Genomic DNA, 18,614 nt, shown 5'->3' with positions numbered 1-18,614 from the left:
GGCACAAGTCAAGACTGGGACTGTGTAAGTTAACAGTGAAAGATGAATGGGGTGTATGACAGCTGGGGTGAATTTAAAGGACAGGGTGCAAGACAGACAGGAAATGTGTGAGAATGGAGGGTGAGAGGACAAGGCTGTGACAGAGCAGTGATCGAGTCATACTGTGACAAGAGGCCTTGCGAAGGAGGAGGAGGAGACCCACTAATATAATAATATTCATCGTGTCACCTTAGAGACACTAATTAACCCTGCACAGCTATACAACAGCAAAAGCGAAGGAGGAAGAAAAGGGCAAGACACATCACTGGCTCCTGTGTTTTATGGCACTTCAGAGAACTCACATACAAGGAAACCGTATGTAACAGCTTAAACATCACATTGAGACTTGGTTATTGTACATTAAGTGAGTTAAAAGGTCAATCCAACCATAAGTGTTATCGCAGCTTTCATTAGATACTGGCAGGCTAAATCACCAAATACAATGACACCTGTCATTGACTGTGGTCCTGCAGTTTCTAGGTTGGCCTGCTCCCCCCCCCCCCTTTTGATGACTGAGAAGGGACCCTGTATCTTCTTCTTGTTTTTTTGCAGAATGCAGCAGGGGGCAGTATGGAGCCAAGGGGGAAAACCCATCTTGTTGCTGGAGCCTCTGTGAGATATTAGAGGACAGTGGATGATTTAGCCCACCCACTAAAATATATGGGTAGAATGGCCTTTTAAATTGATGCTTGAAATGTCATCAGAATATGGATGGGTTCCAGAATAAACACTTTATATATAGAGAGTTTGCATGACAGATTGAGTATAGTTTGTGCTGTGATTGACCATAGAAAATATGCTCTGGGGTGGAGAAATATTAGATATAGGTATTGCAGGATCGAGGAAAGAGTTTATCAAAAATCTGTGAAAAGCAACGAATCAGGCACAGAGGGCTGTGTGATGGATCAGGGACAGAAGTTTGTGTGATGGATTGGAGACTGAGAGCTGTGTGATGGATCAGGTACAGCAGGTTGTGTGACGAATCAGGGACAGAGAGCTATATGATGGATCAGGGACAGCAGGTTGTGTGATGGATCAGGGACAGAGGACTGTGTGATGGATCAGGGACAGAGGACTGTGTGATGAATCAGGGACAGCAGGTTATGTGCTGGATCAGGGACAGAAGACTGTGTGATAGATCAGGGACAGAGGACTGTGTGATGGATCAGGGACAGAAGACTGTGTGATGGATCAGGGACAGAAGACTGTGTGATGGATCAGGGACAGAAGACTGTGTGATGGATCAGGGACAGAAGACTGTGTGATGGATCAGGCTCAGAGGACTGTGTGATGGATCAGGAACAGAGGACTATGTGATGGATCAGGGACAGAGGACTGTGTGATGGATCAGGGACAGTGGACTGTGTGATGGATCAGGGACAGTGGACTGTGTGATGGATCAGGCACAGACGACTGTGTAATGGGACAGAGAACTGTGTGATGGGACAGAGGACTGTGTGATGGATTAGGGACAGAGGACTGTGTGATGGATTAGGGACAGAGGACTGTGTGATGAATTAGGCATAGAGGACTGTGTGGTGGATCAGGACAGATAACTGTGTGATGGATCAGGGACAGAGGGCTGTGTGATGGATTAGGGACAGAGGACTGTGTGATGAATTAGGCATAGAGGACTGTGTGGTGGATCAGGACAGATAACTGTGTGATGGATCAGGGACAGAGGGCTGTGTGATGCTTTAGAGACAGAGGGCTGTGTGATGGATCAGGGACAGAGGGCTGTGTGATATATCAGGGACAGAGGGCTGTGTGATTGATTGGGGACAGAGGACTGTGTGATGAATCAGGGACAGAGGACTGTGTGATGGATCAGGGACAGAGGGCTGTGTGATGGATCAGGGAAAGAAGTTTGTGTGACGAATCAGGGACAGATAGCTATGTGATGGATCAGGGACAGCAGGTTGTGTGATGGATCAGGGACAGAGGACTGTGTGATGGATCAGGAACAGAGGACTATGTGATGGATCAGGGACAGAGGACTGTGTGATGGATCAGGGACAGCAGGTTGTGTGATGGATCAGGGACAGAGGACTGTGTGATGGATCAGGAACAGAGGACTATGTGATGGATCAGGGACAGAGGACTGTGTGATGGATCAGGGACAGCAGGTTATGTGCTGGATCAGGGACAGAGGACTGTGTGATGGATCAGGAACAGAGGACTATGTGATGGATCAGGGACAGAGGACTGTGTGATGGATCAGGGACAGCAGGTTGTGTGATGGATCAGGGACAGAGGACTGTGTGATGGATCAGGAACAGAGGACTATGTGATGGATCAGGGACAGAGGACTGTGTGATGGATCAGGGACAGTGGACTGTGTGATGAATTAGGGATAGAGGACTGTGTGGTGGATCAGGACAGATAACTGTGTGATGGATCAGGGACAGAGGGCTGTGTGATGGTTTAGAGACAGAGGGCTGTGTGATGGATCAGGGACAGAGGGCTGTGTGATATATCAGGGACAGAGGGCTGTGTGATTGATTGGGGACAGAGGACTGTGTGATGAATCAGGAACAGAGGGCTGTGTGATGGATCAGAGACAGAGGGCTGTGTGATGGATCAGGGACAGAGGGCTGTGTGATGGATCAGGGACAGAGGGCTGTGTGATGGATCAGGGACAGAGTGCAGTGTGATGGATCAGGGGCAGAGTGCAGTGTTAAGGATGAGGGGCAGAGTGCAGTGTGATGGATGAGGGTCAGAGTGCAGTGTGATGGATCAGGGGCAGAGTGCTGTGTGATGGATGAGGGTCAGAGTGCAGTGTGATGGATGAGGGTCAGAGTGCAGTGTGATGGATGAGGGACAGAGTGCAGTGTGATGGATGAGGGGCAGAGTGCAGTGTGATGGATGAGGGGCAGAGTGCAGTGTGATGGATGAGGGGCAGAGTGCAGTGTGATGGGTGAGGGACAGAGTGCTGTGTAATGGATGAGGGGCAGAGTGAAGTGTGATGGATGAGGGACAGAGTGCAGTGTGCTGGATGAGGGTCAGAGTGCAGTGTGATGGATGAGGGTCAGAGTGCAGTGTGATGGATGAGGGGCAGAGTGCTGTGTGATGGATGAGGGTCAGAGTGCAGTGTGATGGATGAGGGTCAGAGTGCAGTGTGATGGATGAGGGGCAGAGTGCAGTGTGATGGATGAGGGGCAGAGTGCAGTGTGATGGATCAGGGGAGAGTGCAGTGTTATGGATGAGGGGCAGAGTGCTGTCTGATGGATGAGGGGCAGAGTGCAGTGTGATGGATGAGGGGCAGAGTGCAGTGTGAGGTATGATGAATTGCTGTGGGACAAATCAATAAGTGAGTGCAATTTTAGATATTGGGAAGTGATTTTGGCATTTGGATTAGAAGTAGAGACAGGTGTTATTGATCAGTTACATTGTTTTATGTAATGGATCAATAACTTGAAAGATACGTCGCCAACAAGGTGCTCTCTGATGGATCACAATGAGGCCACGGTGCAAACAGCATAATTCGTTTTTTTATTACTTATGTGAAAATTGAAGCTTTGTAAGATGATTTAATTTGAATAGACTAGCCAGAGACAATGTGCTGCTGCACAGCTGCTAAACCACATGAATCAAATTGGTTATTGTCTCTAGATAGATCTTCATATCCCACAATACACCTGACATGTCCCCATAGTGTAGATTTCATTTAAAGGTGATAGTTGATTTGTAATCTAAGATGGTGTATGTGTGCATTGAGTAATGTCAGTGCTGTAAATGACAGGTGTCAGTGTATTGGCGATCTCAGTTATGGAGGAAGTGGGCTCCAGGTTACAGGGCCCTATTGCTCTGTAGTAAGCGGCCCTTGCACAGCGCACACCAAGGCTCCAAACATGAAGCTTAGTGGATTCTGGGCGACACTGGCTCCTGCAGTCACTGATGCGATGCTTGATCTCATTAGGTGAATGTGATCTGTCAGCGGCAGGAAGGATGATTTTGAATTACTGGAGTCACTGCTCAATGACTTTTCCACGTCTGGGAACATCTGCAGCTGACTTATTAACTCTTCTGTATCCTAGAGAAGTCAGGTCTTACTCAGAGCCATCCCCTCACTCTCTCCATCGCAGGGCTGATTTAAAGCAATATTAACCTCAATTTCAAAAATTTGGAATATACTGGGTGCATTCATTTTCTTTTTTTAGGCTTTTTTTTTTTTATTCTCATCTGGTGCTCCAACCAGTAACACACTTCCAGTCTTATAGGGCCAGATTCTCAAAGGCGTTACGACGGCGCAACACCATTAGCGCCGTCGTAACACCTCATCTGGCCCCGGGTATCTATGCGAATGATTCTCAGAATCAGTTTCGCATAGGTACCCATTAGATCTGACAAGCGTAAGGCTGTTACGCTGTCAGATCTTAAAAGTAATTTTTTTTCCCGCCGCTAGGTGTCGCATCGTCGCTTTTCCCCGTCGTCTATGCAAATGAGGTAAGTACGGCGATTCCCGAACATACGCGAGGTCGACGCAGCAAATTAACGTCGTTTGCGTAGCGTACCCGACGCGTAAGGTTGCCCCTGCTAATTAGCAGGCGCAACCAATGTTAACTATGGCCGTCGTTCCCGCGTCGAATTGAATAAAAATTACGTCGTTTGCGTAAGACGTCCGTGAATGGCGCTGGACGCCATTTACGTATACATCTAGGCAAATGACGTCGGGGCGACGTCATTTAGCGCAATGCACGTCGGGTAATTTACCCGACGGAGCATGCGCAGTACGCTCGGCGCGGGAGCGCGCCTAATTTAAATGGTGCCCGCCCCATTTGAATTGGGCGGGCTTGCGCCGAGCAATCTAACGCTACACCGCCGCAAGTTTACAGGTAAGTGTTCTGAGAATCAGGATGTAAACCTGTAGACCTGCGGCGGTGTAACGTAGAGCTCATATATTACGCTGCCCAGGAGCAGCGCGAATGTATGAGAATCTGGGCCATAGTGTCTCCATTCCTCTGGAGGAGCAATGGGGTCACCCTTCAAAAGCAGTATTATCAATGTGGGCAGAGGGCTGTGGTAGATGCACTATCAAATTTAGATGGACTTGACTAACAAATTCAAGCTGAATTTTTTTTTTCCATTTGGAGTAACGGTTTTACATGAATGAATAAAAGATGACCATTGTAAGCACCCCTGTCAGAGTTAAGTCTCGTACACACGATCGGATTTCCATCGGACTAGTCCGAAGGGCATTGGCCGTGAAACTGTTCTACATACAGACGGAAGAACTTTTCCAACCAACATACACAAAACTACGTGTTTTGTCAGATCTTTAGCGCCACCATTTGGGACAACTTCTGTTAATGTTCTCCTCTGATGGTTAGCATTGGTTCAGAGCATGCGTGTTTTTACTTTGGATTTTAGTCCGACAGACTTGTGTACACATGATCACATAATTAGACGGAACACATTTGTTGTCAGACAATTTGAAGGCATGGCCATCCAACATTTGTTGTCGGAAATTCTGACAACAGTTGTCCGATGGAGCATACGGCATGGCCATCACACAATTGTTGTCGGAATATCCAATCGTGTGTACGGGCTTTTAAACTCCAAATGCCACTTTTGCTGGACAGCTTGATCTGTTGAAGGAAGTTCAAAAAAATAATAGACTTACTGGCCAGAAAAAAAAAGTCTAAAAAAATAAAACTAATGTAGCCACCACATCTAAAAACAGATTAGCTGCAATATAATACATTTTTGGGGGGATTAATACTTCTTTAATAAGGCAATAAACCAACTGCAGAAAGTAGTAACCAACAGCAAACAATAAAGTAAACCCTTATTAAAAAAAAACAGGCTGTGATTGCTGACCTACTTCTGAAAATGCAAGCTGCCTGGATAGCTTTGGCTTTAATACCTTCTGAGTCACTGACCTGGAACGAGCATGCAGATCAGGAAAATGAGGGTGACATTTGAACTCAGTCTGAATATTTGCTCAGTGGTTAGTATTTATTCAGGTTCAAGTGACTGGGAAAACACTAAAATGAATAAAACGGCATGACAGCCAAGCAACTAAAATCTTCGGATATAAAGGACATCAATGGCGGCATCCATACTCCCTCAGGTTTTCTTTAAGAGGTCCTGAATGGGCAAAGTGACATAGTCACTTTAAATCCCAACCTCTACACACTTATGCCTCGTACACACGGTTGGACTTTCCGAGAAAAACCTTCAATGTCCGCTATAATAACAAAGTTTGGTGGTAGGAGGAACCACTGAGCATAGCAGGGAACCAGAAGATCACCACTGTCAGAAGTGTCGGACTGTAAAGTGGCATCATTGGTATCAATATCTGCTATAATAACATAGGGTTGGTAGGAGAAGACAATGAGCACAGCAGGAAACCAGGCGATCACCAACCCCCAAAGTGTCGGACTGTAAAGTGGCATCATTGGTATCAATATCTGCTATAATAACATAGGGTTGGTAGGAGAAGACAATGAGCACAGCAGGAAACCAGGCGATCACCAACCCCCAAAGTGTCGGACTGTAAAGTGGCATCATTGGTATCAATGTTCCCGATATTAACATGGGGTTTGGTAGGAGGAACCACTGAACATAGCAGGGAACCATGAGATTACCACTCCCAGAAGTGTCAGATTCTAAAGAGACGTCATTGACATTCTTTCATAATTATAGCCAGGATCGGCAGTGGTAAGTATTTACTTCTTTGCAGGAGCATCTGTTGTTGGCGCTTCAATTTTTAGCAGGACAGTTACTTTAATAAAAACCCTGTAGCAACACCATTCATTTCAACAACACCCTTCTCATAAGGATATACTGTATTTATATTTTATGTATTTAAGACATTATTTACCTGTAAAAACCTCCCTTGTGTAGATATCCGAAAGCCCTGAGACTGCTATTGGGTGTCGCCATATTGGATGTGATGCCAGCAGCCCCAGCAGAGGCAGAGCTGTCTCTCAGTTGACGATGACCTTATATGGGGAGGTGAAATAAGATAAGCTGGGCCAGCACAGACAGTAATTAGACACTCCCAGAAGTAGAGAGGGCTGTGATGTGCAAGGAAGGGAGGAGTTGCACTAGAGAATTGATTTCCCTGGAGTAGTCAATTTTTTTTCTAGCAAGCTCACGGTACATTTACAAGTTAAAAAAATAATTTATAGGAAGAAAAAACACTGCAAGTAATTAAAAATATGTATTTTCAGTGTTTTTACCTCCAATCTTTTAAATTGGTTACAGGGTCTCTTTAGCCACATGGCCAATTCTCACATTTCTCTACTAAATGTAAAAATCATAATTTTTTTTTGCTGGAAAATTAAACCCCCACACATTATATATATATATATATATATATATATATATATATATATATATATATATATATATATATAGCAGAGACCCTAGAGAATAAAATGGAAGTCGTCGTAACTTTTTATCTCATGCAGTTTCATGGTTTAAAAAATAAAAAAAACATAAAATTTAGCCCAATTTTTTTGCATAATGTGAAAAATGATGTTACGCGGAGTAAATAGATATCTAGCATGTCACGCTTCAAAATTGCACACGTTCATGAAATGGCGCCAAACTTCTGTACTTAAAAATCCCCATAGGTGACGCTTTAAAATGTTTTACTGGTTACATTTTTTGAGTTACAGAGGAAGTCTTGGGCTAGAATTATTGCTCTCGCTCCAACGTTCGTGGGGATACCTCATATGTGTGATTTGAACACCGTGGGGTAGATTCAGATAGGTTAGCGGATCTTTAGATCCGCGTAACCTATCTGATTTACATTATGCCGCTGCAAGTTTTTGAGGCAAGTGCTTTATTCAGAAAGCACTTGCCTGTAAACTTGCGGCGGCGTATCGTAAATCCCCCAGCGGAATTTAAATTCCGTGGCTAGGGGGCGTGTAAAATTTAAATCAGGCGCGTCCCCGCGCCGAACGAACTGCGCATGTGCCGTCTGTAAATTTTCCCAGCGTGCATTGCTCTAAATGACGTCGATAGGACGTCATTGGTTTCGACGTGAACGTAAATTACGTCCATCCCTATTCGCAAACGACTTAAGAAAATTCAAAACTCGGCGCGGGAACGACGGCCATACTTAACATAGGATACGCCGCATATAGCAGGGGTAACTATACGCCGGAAAAAGCCGAATGCAAACGACGGAAAAAAAAAATCACTGGGCGTTCGTTCGTTTCTGAATCGGCGTAACTCCTCATTTGCATATTCCTTGCGTATACAAACGGAAGCGCCACCTAGCGGCCAGCGTGATATTGCAGCCTAAGATCCGACGGTATAAGTCACTTACACCTGGCGGATCTTAGGTAGATCTATGCGTAACCTGATTCTATGAATCAGGCGCATAGATACGACCGCCGGACTCCGAGATACGACGGCGTATCAGGAGATACGCCGTCGTATCTTCTTTCTGAATCCGGGCCCGTTTATATATGTGGGCGTGACTTACGAATGCGTTAGCTTTCTGCATGCAAGCACACAGGGACAGGGGCACTTAAAAAATATATATATATGTTATTACTAATTTTACTTTTATTTTACTAGTTTGACACTTTTTTTTTTTTACTTTTTTTTTTGTTGATCACTTTTATTCCAATTACAAGGAATGTAAACATTCCTTGTAATAGGAATAAGCATGACTTGTCCTCTTTACAGTGAGAAATGGGGTCAATAAGTCCCCACATCTCACCTCTAGGCTGAAAAGCCTGAAATCCCCCCAAAAAAATACAATCATTGCCCTCCTCAGGCTGATCTGGAAGGGCGAGATGGGAATCATAGTCCATCACATGCTGGAGGGCCCCAGATTGTCCTTCTCAGCTAGGTCACCTACGTAATATTGCTGCTCTTCCCCTTAGCAGCCTCCTTCATAATACATAGCACTCTGTCCCTTGGTTCTTCATTTTCAGCTATGTTGACCTGTTTCATGCTAGCCTTGCGCTCCCCTCCCCACCTTCAGTGACTCACACAGGAGACGTAATGCTGATGCTAATTTTTTTTTTATTCTTATGATTTTGCTTGACTGAAGCAGGCACAGAGCGGAGATGAGAGGAAGAAGCGTATAAATTGATGTAAGGAGCCTCCAGTGCGTAAAAAGCTTGCGTTTTAGGGAACCAATCTTTTCCAGAGATCCAAGTTGGTGTCTGTACAGGGGACAGAGAGGGCTGAGAGAGGGCTCCAGGGGCAGAGCAGGGGGGGGGGGGGGTGTAGTGTTCCAACGTTGACAGTCAGAAGTCATTTACTGGCAACATATAGGGGGGAGGGCAACTGTTTTGGTAAAAATAGGAACTACCTTTCCTTTAAAGTTTCTTGATGATGTCATCCAAAGAAGGAGGCAGAAGGAGAACTTGGCAGATACACACGGCTTGGTGTACTGAAGAAGCAGCAATCTCTTCCTCCATACTTGTTGCCTCGGGCACACGCCAGGCAGCTGTGACAGCACCATAATAAGCGAGTCTCTGCACACGTTACCAGGATGCCATGGTGCTGCCGCCATATGTATGTACTGGGCTGTAGTAGAGTTGTGCCGGGATTACAATGTATTTGTCAGTCTCTGATTCCAGAAATCCCGGCGTCTTTTTTTTTCTCCTGCTCCCCCCATGTGTAGTGCTCAGCTCTCGATCCCTCTCCCTTTGATCCCAATCCTACAGGAACTTGGAACCTGTGTCCCTGTAAAAGAAAACATAAAAGACTGTTAATCATGACCTTGTATGTACTGTATTCAATGTAAAACCATCACTAAAGTGGGGCTGATTTATGAAAACTGGGACTGAACAAGTATATTTTCCGCACAGTAACCAGTGGGATTTTATCAGCCAATCTGAACATGAAAACGCATCTCATTGGTTATTGTGGGCAACTCTTTTACTTTTTTCCAAACTTTATTGGGGAGTCCATTGTATGTAGCCAGGTCCTGTGAATGAGGTATGATTTCAGAAGACCATTTGTGATTGTGCAGGAAGGCAATGGCAGTATGTTTTCAGTTGCCCTCGGCTTCCCTTTGAGGACATTTTGAGTTGCTCCCAACCCCTTTCTAATGCCGCGTACACACGATCGGACATTCCGGCATCAAAACCGTGGCTTTTTTTCCAAAGAATTGTTCGCTCAGTCTTGTCTTGCATACACACGGTCACACAAATGTTGTCGGAAATTCCGAACGTCAAGAACGTGGTCACGTACAACACTACGTTAAGCTGAGAATGATTCTGTTTAATGATTCCGAGAATGCGTCGAATTGTTTCTGAGCACGTGTAGGATTTTTGTGCATTGGAGAAATGTAGTCCTGACACAAAAAATGCCAGTGAACACAAACTTCTCAGAGTTCAATGTCTTTCTCTTCAAAATTCTAGCAGTTTGGGTAGGTAGCATGGGTGGGTAGCATGACTAATAAGAAGCATAAGCTTAACAGTTTACATCCCCCAAAATATGGACCTTGCCCAAAATAGGACACCTGAATAATCTTTATATTGGAAGAGAAAGGCTACAGCTTTGTTGCAACATTAAAGGAGAAGTATAGCAAAAACGTTTGTGGCTGTACTTTTATGGATCACAGGAGTGCAGTTTTTTTTGTACTCCTGTGACCCATTTTCAGCTTAAGCCCGCTGTCAGTTGACATCCCAGAGCAGCTCCAGGCTCTGAAAAGATCCAGATCATATGGTCAGGATCCACCAAGTTGCCTGGACTGGCAGCTGGCTCAGCCTCTCAGCCAGCCGCTCCTGTCTCCTCCACAGCCCCGCTCTACAGTGAGTGGTGAGCAGAGAGCCGGTCACTGACAGTCACCAGCTCTTTACAGGCTGAAGACTCTGTTCTCAGTCTTAGAGACCTGGCGGGGGACAGATGCAGCAGCATCGGACTGATGCTGCATTCGCCTAAGTGAGTATAATTTTTTATTTAATGATTTAATTAATTCTATACTTCTCTTTTAAAGCGGAGTTCCAGCCTTTTTAATGTTTATTAAAAGTCAGCAGCTACAAAAAGTGTAGCTGCTGACTTTTAAAACAGACAATTTACCTGTTCCATGATCCAGCGAAGTGGCCGCCCGGAGCGTCGCTCCTCTGCACCTCCATTGCTATTCTGGGCATCTGGCCATGACTGCTTTCAGCTTTACGGCTGGGCACGCACTGCGCATGTGCGAGTCACGCTGCGCTCCCGGAATGGACAGGCGATCTACTGGGACCTGTCACGTGTCCCAGGAGATCGCCTAGAGGAAGGGGCCGCCTAGAGGCAGAGGAGGAGTCACCTAGGCGGCCTGTAGGTGGAAGTAGGAAGTGGGACAGAAGCCCCCACTCCCCCCCCCCCCCCAAAAAATTACATGTCAAATGTGGCATGTAAGGGGGCGAGGAGTGCTTAAAGCGGAAGTTTTTTTAAGCAAATAAAAAAAATAAGTTTGATAGGAACAGTCAGGGAAAACTGTAAGCACCCGTTTATTTTAAGAGTCTAAATGCCAATCTCAACCGTTCTCAACCTTTTTAACAGAGAGGAACAGTCAAAATAGTTTTCCAGTATATATACTGTATTATATATATATATATATATCCATATCTAAAGCTCACAGTACATTAGTGTGATGGCCATGGGAAAGATTACTCACATGTGTGGTTAATGTAAAGAATCCTCTTCTTACTGATCATTGGTGTTAGTGGGCAGAGGCAGAAATTGCACTTTGCTCAATGAACCCCTAGCAACCTCTGGAGCAACCCTAGGGTTCCACAGACCTGGTTAAGAAAGGCTAGCCTATCTTAACCACAAATTCCAAGCAGTCATTTCACTAATCAAAACTAACAGAAGGTGTGTAACACAGACCATTTAAATGATGATTCAAATCTACCAATAAAGCTATGACAACAAACATAATAAGAAGGGCCAGTGGCGACCTTCCAGGTGTCTGACACAGCTTCAGATCAATCCTTCCCTCACACGTGCTTAATTGTTACCATGATTACCACCATTCACAGACATCAGTGAAAAGTGACCCCCACAGTGCTACATAATTTATAAGACCACCCTTTACATTTTCATCCTTTTGGCAGTCAGGGCTGCCTTTCCCTATTTCCCTATAGATAAAAGGGGCCCTCAAGGCTGAAAATCACCATTGTTGCTTTGCCCTATATACTATACTTTAGAGTAGTAAATGGAGTTCATGAAGCTCCCTAGACATATTTCAATAAAAGTAAAAAAAATTGAGATATATCATATTGACAGCTAAGTGGTTAGAGCTTTTGCCTTGGTGGGCTCCCATGGTCAATTTTCAAGGACACTACCTGAATGTACTTTTTGTTTAATGTGTCCTCAGGCTTTGGAATTGTGTCAATGGATAAATGCAGCTTGCTTCTAGATGCATTATACTGTCATTTGACATCAGTTTTAGACACTTCTGAGAACACAAACTGCATCAAACTGTTTCAAGCTGCTTTTGCATTCCCTTTGACTTGTATGTGTGAGAAAAGCAGTTCTGAAGAAATCAAAAGCTTGTCAACACAGGCCCTTCGCATTGGTTTTCTCCCACAATCCAAAAACAATCTGGTAGATTAACCGGTTAAGGACCGCCGCATGACTATTTACGTCGGCAGAATGGCACGTCTGGGCACATGGACGTACAGGTACGTCCCCTTTAAGATGCCCAGCTGTGGGTCACGAGCTCGCCGCCTGGTCCTGTCCTCCGTGACCGCGGACACGATCTCGCGATTAGGTCACAGAGAGGAAGAACGGGGAAAGGTGAGTGTAAACAAACCTTTCCCATTCTTCCTAGTGTGGCTGTCAGTGATCGTCTGTTCCCTGTGTTAGGGAACGACGATCAGTGATATCACAGGCACAGCAACGCCCCCCCACAGTAAGAACACTTCCTTAGTACATACTTAACCCCTACAGCGCCCCCTCCTGGTTAACCCCTCCACTGCCAGTGTCATTTTCACAGTAACAGTGCATTTTTATAGCACTTTTCGCTGTGAAAATGACAATGGTCCCAAAAATGTGTCAAAAGTGTCCGCCATAATGTCGCAGTCACGAAAAAAATCGCTGATTGCCGCCAATAGTAGAAAACAAAAATTATTAATAAAAATGCCATAAACTATCCCCTATTTTGTAAACGCTATAAATTTTGCGCAAACCAATGAATAAACGCTTATTGCGTTTTTCTTTACCAAAAATATGTAGAAGAATACGTATCGGCCTAAACTGAGGAAAAAACATTTTTTTTAATATATTTTTGGGGGGGAAATTTATTATAGCAAAAAGTAAAAAATATATATATATTTTTTTTAAATTGTCGCTCTATTTTTATTTATAGCGCAAAAAAATAAAGACCGCAGAGGTGATCAAATACCACCAAAAGAAAGCTCTATTTGTGGGAAAAAAAGGACGCTAATTTTGTTTGGGAGCCACGTCGCACGACCACGCAATTGTCAGTTAAAGCCACGCAGTGCCGAATCGCAAAAAAAAAGGGGCCCAGTCCTTTACCTGCATATTGGTCCGAATCTTAAGTGGTTAAAGGGGTTGTAAAGGATAATTTTATTTTATTTTTTTAAATAACAAACATGATATACTTACCTCCACTGTGCAGCTCGTTTTGCACAGTGTGGCCCAGAACCTCGTCTTCTGGGGTCCCTCGGTGGCTGTCTCGGCTCCTCCCCGCAAGAAATAACCCCCTTCATTGGAGCTCTCTCCCATGCGGGTTAGTTCTTGCGGGCGCGGTCCCGTGATACAGCCGGCGGCTATTGCCGCTCACTGTATCACTTGGCAGCGCCCCCCCCCGGGCCACGTCATTGGATGTGATTGACAGCAGCGCGAGCCAATGGCTGGGCTGCTATCAATCCATCCACTCTAGCCAATCAACGGCCAGACTGAGCAGAGAAGAGGACGTCGGGGGCGAGCGCAGCAGGTAAACTGGCTCAGGTAAGTAAAACGGGGGGACTGGGGGAGCCGTAACTGTCAGACGTTTTTTCACCTTAATGCATAGGATGCATTAAGGTGAAAAAACATGAACCTTTACAACCCCTTTAACGATTTATAACTCTTACACCGGGGGACATTCTGCCATGGTGTAAAGTCTGCGATGCACCACAGAGTTCTCTCTCTTTAGTGCAGCAGAGAGATAGCTCTGTGATTGGACAAAAGGCAGTCATGTGACTATGATAGGTCCCAGCTTTTTTTTGCCCCACACAATGTTCTATTGCTCACTGCTGGCTTTGAGGTCCCTAAGCCAGCAGAGCGCAATGCACATTTGTAAAGCACAATCAAAAATGATAAACTCTTTCAGACAGTCTGTATTGTCCCAGAGCAATTAATCAGATTTAAACTTTTAACCTAATTTTACAATGCTGGAATGAACTGATGACTCTCATGAGTTGCCAAGGATTGTCTCACACAGTTTCTCTTCTCTGAGGCTTTCACAGATATGGACCCTGTCCATCCTCCCATTGGATGAAGACATAAGAACAATGATGATATACTGACATAGACACACTGAGGCTAACCCCATCCAAAGACCATTCGCTGCTCATAGACGAGTGCTCACCCCTCTTCTTGTCTTGTGAACTCTCCATGTGTCCGGTTCTTGCGGTCTGTTTCGGCAAGGTATTTGTCCCTTTCGTGAGCCGTGTTTTTGAGATGTTTACTGAAAACTGCTGCATCGGCAGCCCAGCTTCCCCTTCTGTGAATTCCCAGACTTGGGCTGGGATCCTCTTGTGAAGCTCCGGTCCCTTCGTCGTAGGACAAGAGATTTCGGGAGCGGACTGCAAGACAAAAATACAATGCACAGAACTGTTATTCGCCAAGTAAAGAATTGCCTTCATTAGGACACATCTGTCAAATCCAAACATAAAATGTTGGTTCAGCATATGTTTAACGGGTGACTTAAATAAAAACTGTGGCATTGCCTGACTGTGTTTTTGAACAGTGCATCTCCTGACCCCATATACTTATCTGCGCCCTTTCTCCACTCCTGCCTCCTTAGCAGAGGCCAAAAATACCTGGTTCTTCTAGGTACCGAGGAGCATATGACCTTCTATTCTGTGATGGCACCTGGGCCTAGCAGCCAAATGCTAGATCCGAGCCCTGTCACATGACCAGGGGAGTAACTTCACTACTCCCCAGGTGGGCTCCACAACCAGTTTTAGAACAGACTGTAGAGGAGCAAGGAACCACCAGATAGTTCTGGTATGGTAAGTATATGGTGGCAGAGGAATGCCCTTTGCAGATACTGTATTATTGCCCTGCATGGGTAAGGTGATGGCATTTCATTAAATAAGCATAAAGTAAGAGAGGGTGAATTTACTTAACGGGGACACCGACAGCAATTAAATCCTGGCAGAGGTTCTAACACTCCCAAATTTTTTCAAACCTATATAGAAAAAGTTTTGGCTAGGAATTGAAACGGGACTCTGGGACTCAATGCTTTTTAAAATCCCAAGTGACCAACATCTTTGGCCATGGCTGCTTTCTAAAGAAGCATACCAGAAGTAAAAAAGCCTGTCCTCTGCTACCAACTGCAGACCCTTACTCTCATTTAGGGGAAGCAGCAGTCTCAATGTAGAAGTGCAACGGGTTCCCTCCTGAGTCCGACCTCTATCTCTGAAATGCTCATTCTCAACACTGATTGGAGAGCTCTGGCTCAGATTCAGCAGGTGGCATGTTGCACCTTGGCAATGAGACCACTGCTTCCACATAGAAAGCAAAGGTCCCACTCTGCAGAATGCTGGCAGGGGACAGGCTTTTCTACTCAGGCTGTGACTGCTTTTAAAGAAAACAAATTAAGAATTTACACACATTTTGATGCACCTGGCATGCATTTAGCCAATTTAAAATAAAAGTTAAATTGGGCTTTAAGTAAAAATGCCATGTGGATACGTTTTTACTTTCCTGAAACATTTATATTGCAATCTCTAACAGGGGGATTAGACCAGCCATTCTCAACTAGGGTTCAGAGGTTAATAGGGGTTTCTTGAGCTGTGATCGATTGACCTCTCATCTGACAGTGCCTGCATGGTCCTGGGTCCATCACCACTTTTGGTAGGGTCAGTGGCATGACACCAATGATCTGTCTGTACAAGGAGCATTATTCCTGCTGACCACCAATGTAAGGGACATTCTTTCCAATAAATCTGACTTCCCAAGACATGGAATTTATTTGAAAGGTTCCTTTGGGGTGAAAAGGTTGAGAATGCTGGCCATAGTTGTAACAATAAAACTGTTGAGTGAACCAGTTGTTTCAGTTGGATCCAGCATAAGTCCACTTTTTTCCACTAGTATTTCCATCCCTATTAACTGAAGAATATTCAATCAAAAATGGATAGGCTGTAAATTCCAATCATTTCAGCAACTGATCACTCAAGAAGTCATTTGTCCCAGCACCATAGCATTCTACCATGACTCAAACAAAGCACTATTTGAAGAATAAAACAAGCGTTTCACAGAAACAGGTGCTGACATCTGATTAATTTTGTTATTAATAGTGATGAAATAGATGTCTTTTGCTGTTGTATCAAAGGATCAATTTAATCCTGTGATCAATAAAGATATCTAATTACATTCAAAACTATTGATCTCATAGAAATGTGAGGCAAGTCTGGTCAGCACAAATAAAGAACATGTCTAATGTTAATGATATGTTGACATCAGCCCAAAGTCACAATGCTATCCCGCTGCTGATGAAGGTAAGATAAGTAAAGAGGGTGTTCATGTGTCTGTCTTACTCTGGCTGAGGGTATACAAGTCAGGTGCCAAAGGAGGGGCCGATTTCACTGTCTGAGACCCCGAAGAGAATTCTGGGAAGGATGGAATCATGGACCCCAAGGCAAGAATAAAACACAGTACCACAACCTGCAGAGAGGAGAAAGATATCAGAGGGATAGAACATACACTAAAAATATTAGTTGGTTAGTCGTGAAGTAGGCAAAGAAACGGCTTACATCAGAAGTATAGAGATGTAGAGGAGGTTAGTTTATAGGTGTGACATGCTTGGGAGACTTGCCAAGTTATTCCTCTACTGTATATACTCATAGATTAAGTTTTACAAGTTCATACTCCAATTGACCGAAAAACAGCCCTTCAATCCAGGCAGCTATAAATGATTTTGATCTTCAGATGTTCTCATCCAACATCAGTGCCTGACCTCACAAATGTGCTTCTGGAAGAATGGTCAAACATTCCCATAGACACACTCCTAAACCTTGTGGACAGCCTTCCCAGAAGAGTTGAAGCTGTTATAGCTGCAATACTTTTGGTAATATTGTATGTATGTGTGTGCGAGTGTGTGTATATGTGTGTGTATATATATATATATATATATATATATATATATATATATATATATATATACTGTGTGTGCCTTAAAAAATATTCATACCCCTTGAAATTTTCCACATTCTGTCATGTTACAACCAAAAACATAAATGTACTTTATTGGGATTTTATGTGATAGACCAACACAAAGTGGCACATACTTGTGAAGTGGCAGGAAAGTGATAAATGGTTTTCAATTTTTTTTTTTTTTACAAATAACTATCTGAAAAGTGTGGTGGGATCCACAGCTCAGGTGGGAGAATCTGTCCACAGGACAACTATTAGTTGTCCACTCCACAAATCTGCCCTTTATGGAAGAGTGGCAAGAAGAAAGTAATTGTTGAAATAAAGCCATGAGAAGTCCTGTTTGCAGTTTGCAAGAAACCATGTGGGGGACACAGCAGAAGGTCAGAAGAGACCAAAATGTAACTTTTTGGTCTAAAAGCAAAACGCTATGTGTGGTGGAAAACTAACGCTGCACATCACCCTGAACACACCATCCCCACCATGAAACATGGTGGTGGCAGCATCTTGTTTTGGGTATGCTTTTCTTCAGCAGGAACAGGAAAACTGGTCAGAGTTAATGGGAAGATGGAGGGAGCCAAATACAGACTTCAAACTTAGAAAGAAAACCTGCTATCCCGCATACAGACGATCGGACATTCCGACAACAATACCGTGGATTTTTTTTTCCGACGGATGTTGGCTCAAGCTTGTCACGGTTGCACAAATGTTGTTGAAAATTCCGATCGCCAAAAACTCGGTCAAGTACAACACGTACGACAGCACTATTAAAGGGAAGTTCAATACCAGTCGTGTTAGTAGAAGTTTGGTGAGAGACGATTCACGCTTTTCAGCCTCATGCTTTTCAGTCCGTTACAGCATGACGAATATGCTATCTACATTACGAACGCTAGTTTTACCAGACCGAGCGCTTCCGTCTCATACTTGATTCTGAGAATGCGATCGGAATTGTCGGAAATTGCGACAGAAAATGTCCGATGGGGCCTACACACGGTCGGAATTTCCGATCAAAAGCTCCCATCGAACATTTGTTGTCGGAAATTTCCAAGCGTGTGTACATTAGACATTCGAGTCTGCAAAAAACTTGAGACTGGGGAGGAGGTTCACCTTCCAGCAGGACAACAACCCTAAACATACAGCCAGAGCTACAATGGAATGATTTAGATCAAAGCATATTCATGTGTTAGAACAGCCCATTCAAAGTCCAGACCTAAATCCAATTGAGAATCTGTGGCAAGACCTGAAATGGCTGTTTTTTATTATTTAAATGTAATGTTCCAAAA

The 18,614-nt window shown here is 44.2% G+C and overlaps 1 protein-coding gene across 2 annotated transcripts in view; it reads right to left on the bottom strand.

The window, feature by feature from the left end:
- Positions 1–9,010: 9,010 nt before the first annotated feature.
- CREB3L1 (cAMP responsive element binding protein 3 like 1) overlaps positions 9,011–18,614 on the bottom strand; it is a 115,223-nt gene continuing 105,619 nt past the window's right edge. Inside the window, exons 10-12 of one of the 2 annotated variants that reach the window (XM_040328178.1) lie at positions 16,719–16,845; positions 14,543–14,759; positions 9,011–9,699 (exon numbers count right to left, since the gene is read on the bottom strand). In XM_040328178.1, the coding sequence (XP_040184112.1) occupies positions 9,675–9,699; positions 14,543–14,759; positions 16,719–16,845 (369 nt within the window). In that variant the 3' untranslated portion in view covers positions 9,011–9,674. The remainder of the gene's footprint in view (positions 9,700–14,542; positions 14,760–16,718; positions 16,846–18,614) is intronic. The other variant, XM_040328179.1, reaches the window with a different exon arrangement.

Source organism: Rana temporaria, chromosome 11 (assembly GCF_905171775.1).
Source record: "Rana temporaria chromosome 11, aRanTem1.1, whole genome shotgun sequence".
NCBI lineage: Eukaryota > Metazoa > Chordata > Amphibia > Anura > Ranidae > Rana > Rana temporaria.
Note: the sequence above shows the minus strand (reverse complement) of the source record. Positions and strands in the feature narration are given on the sequence as shown.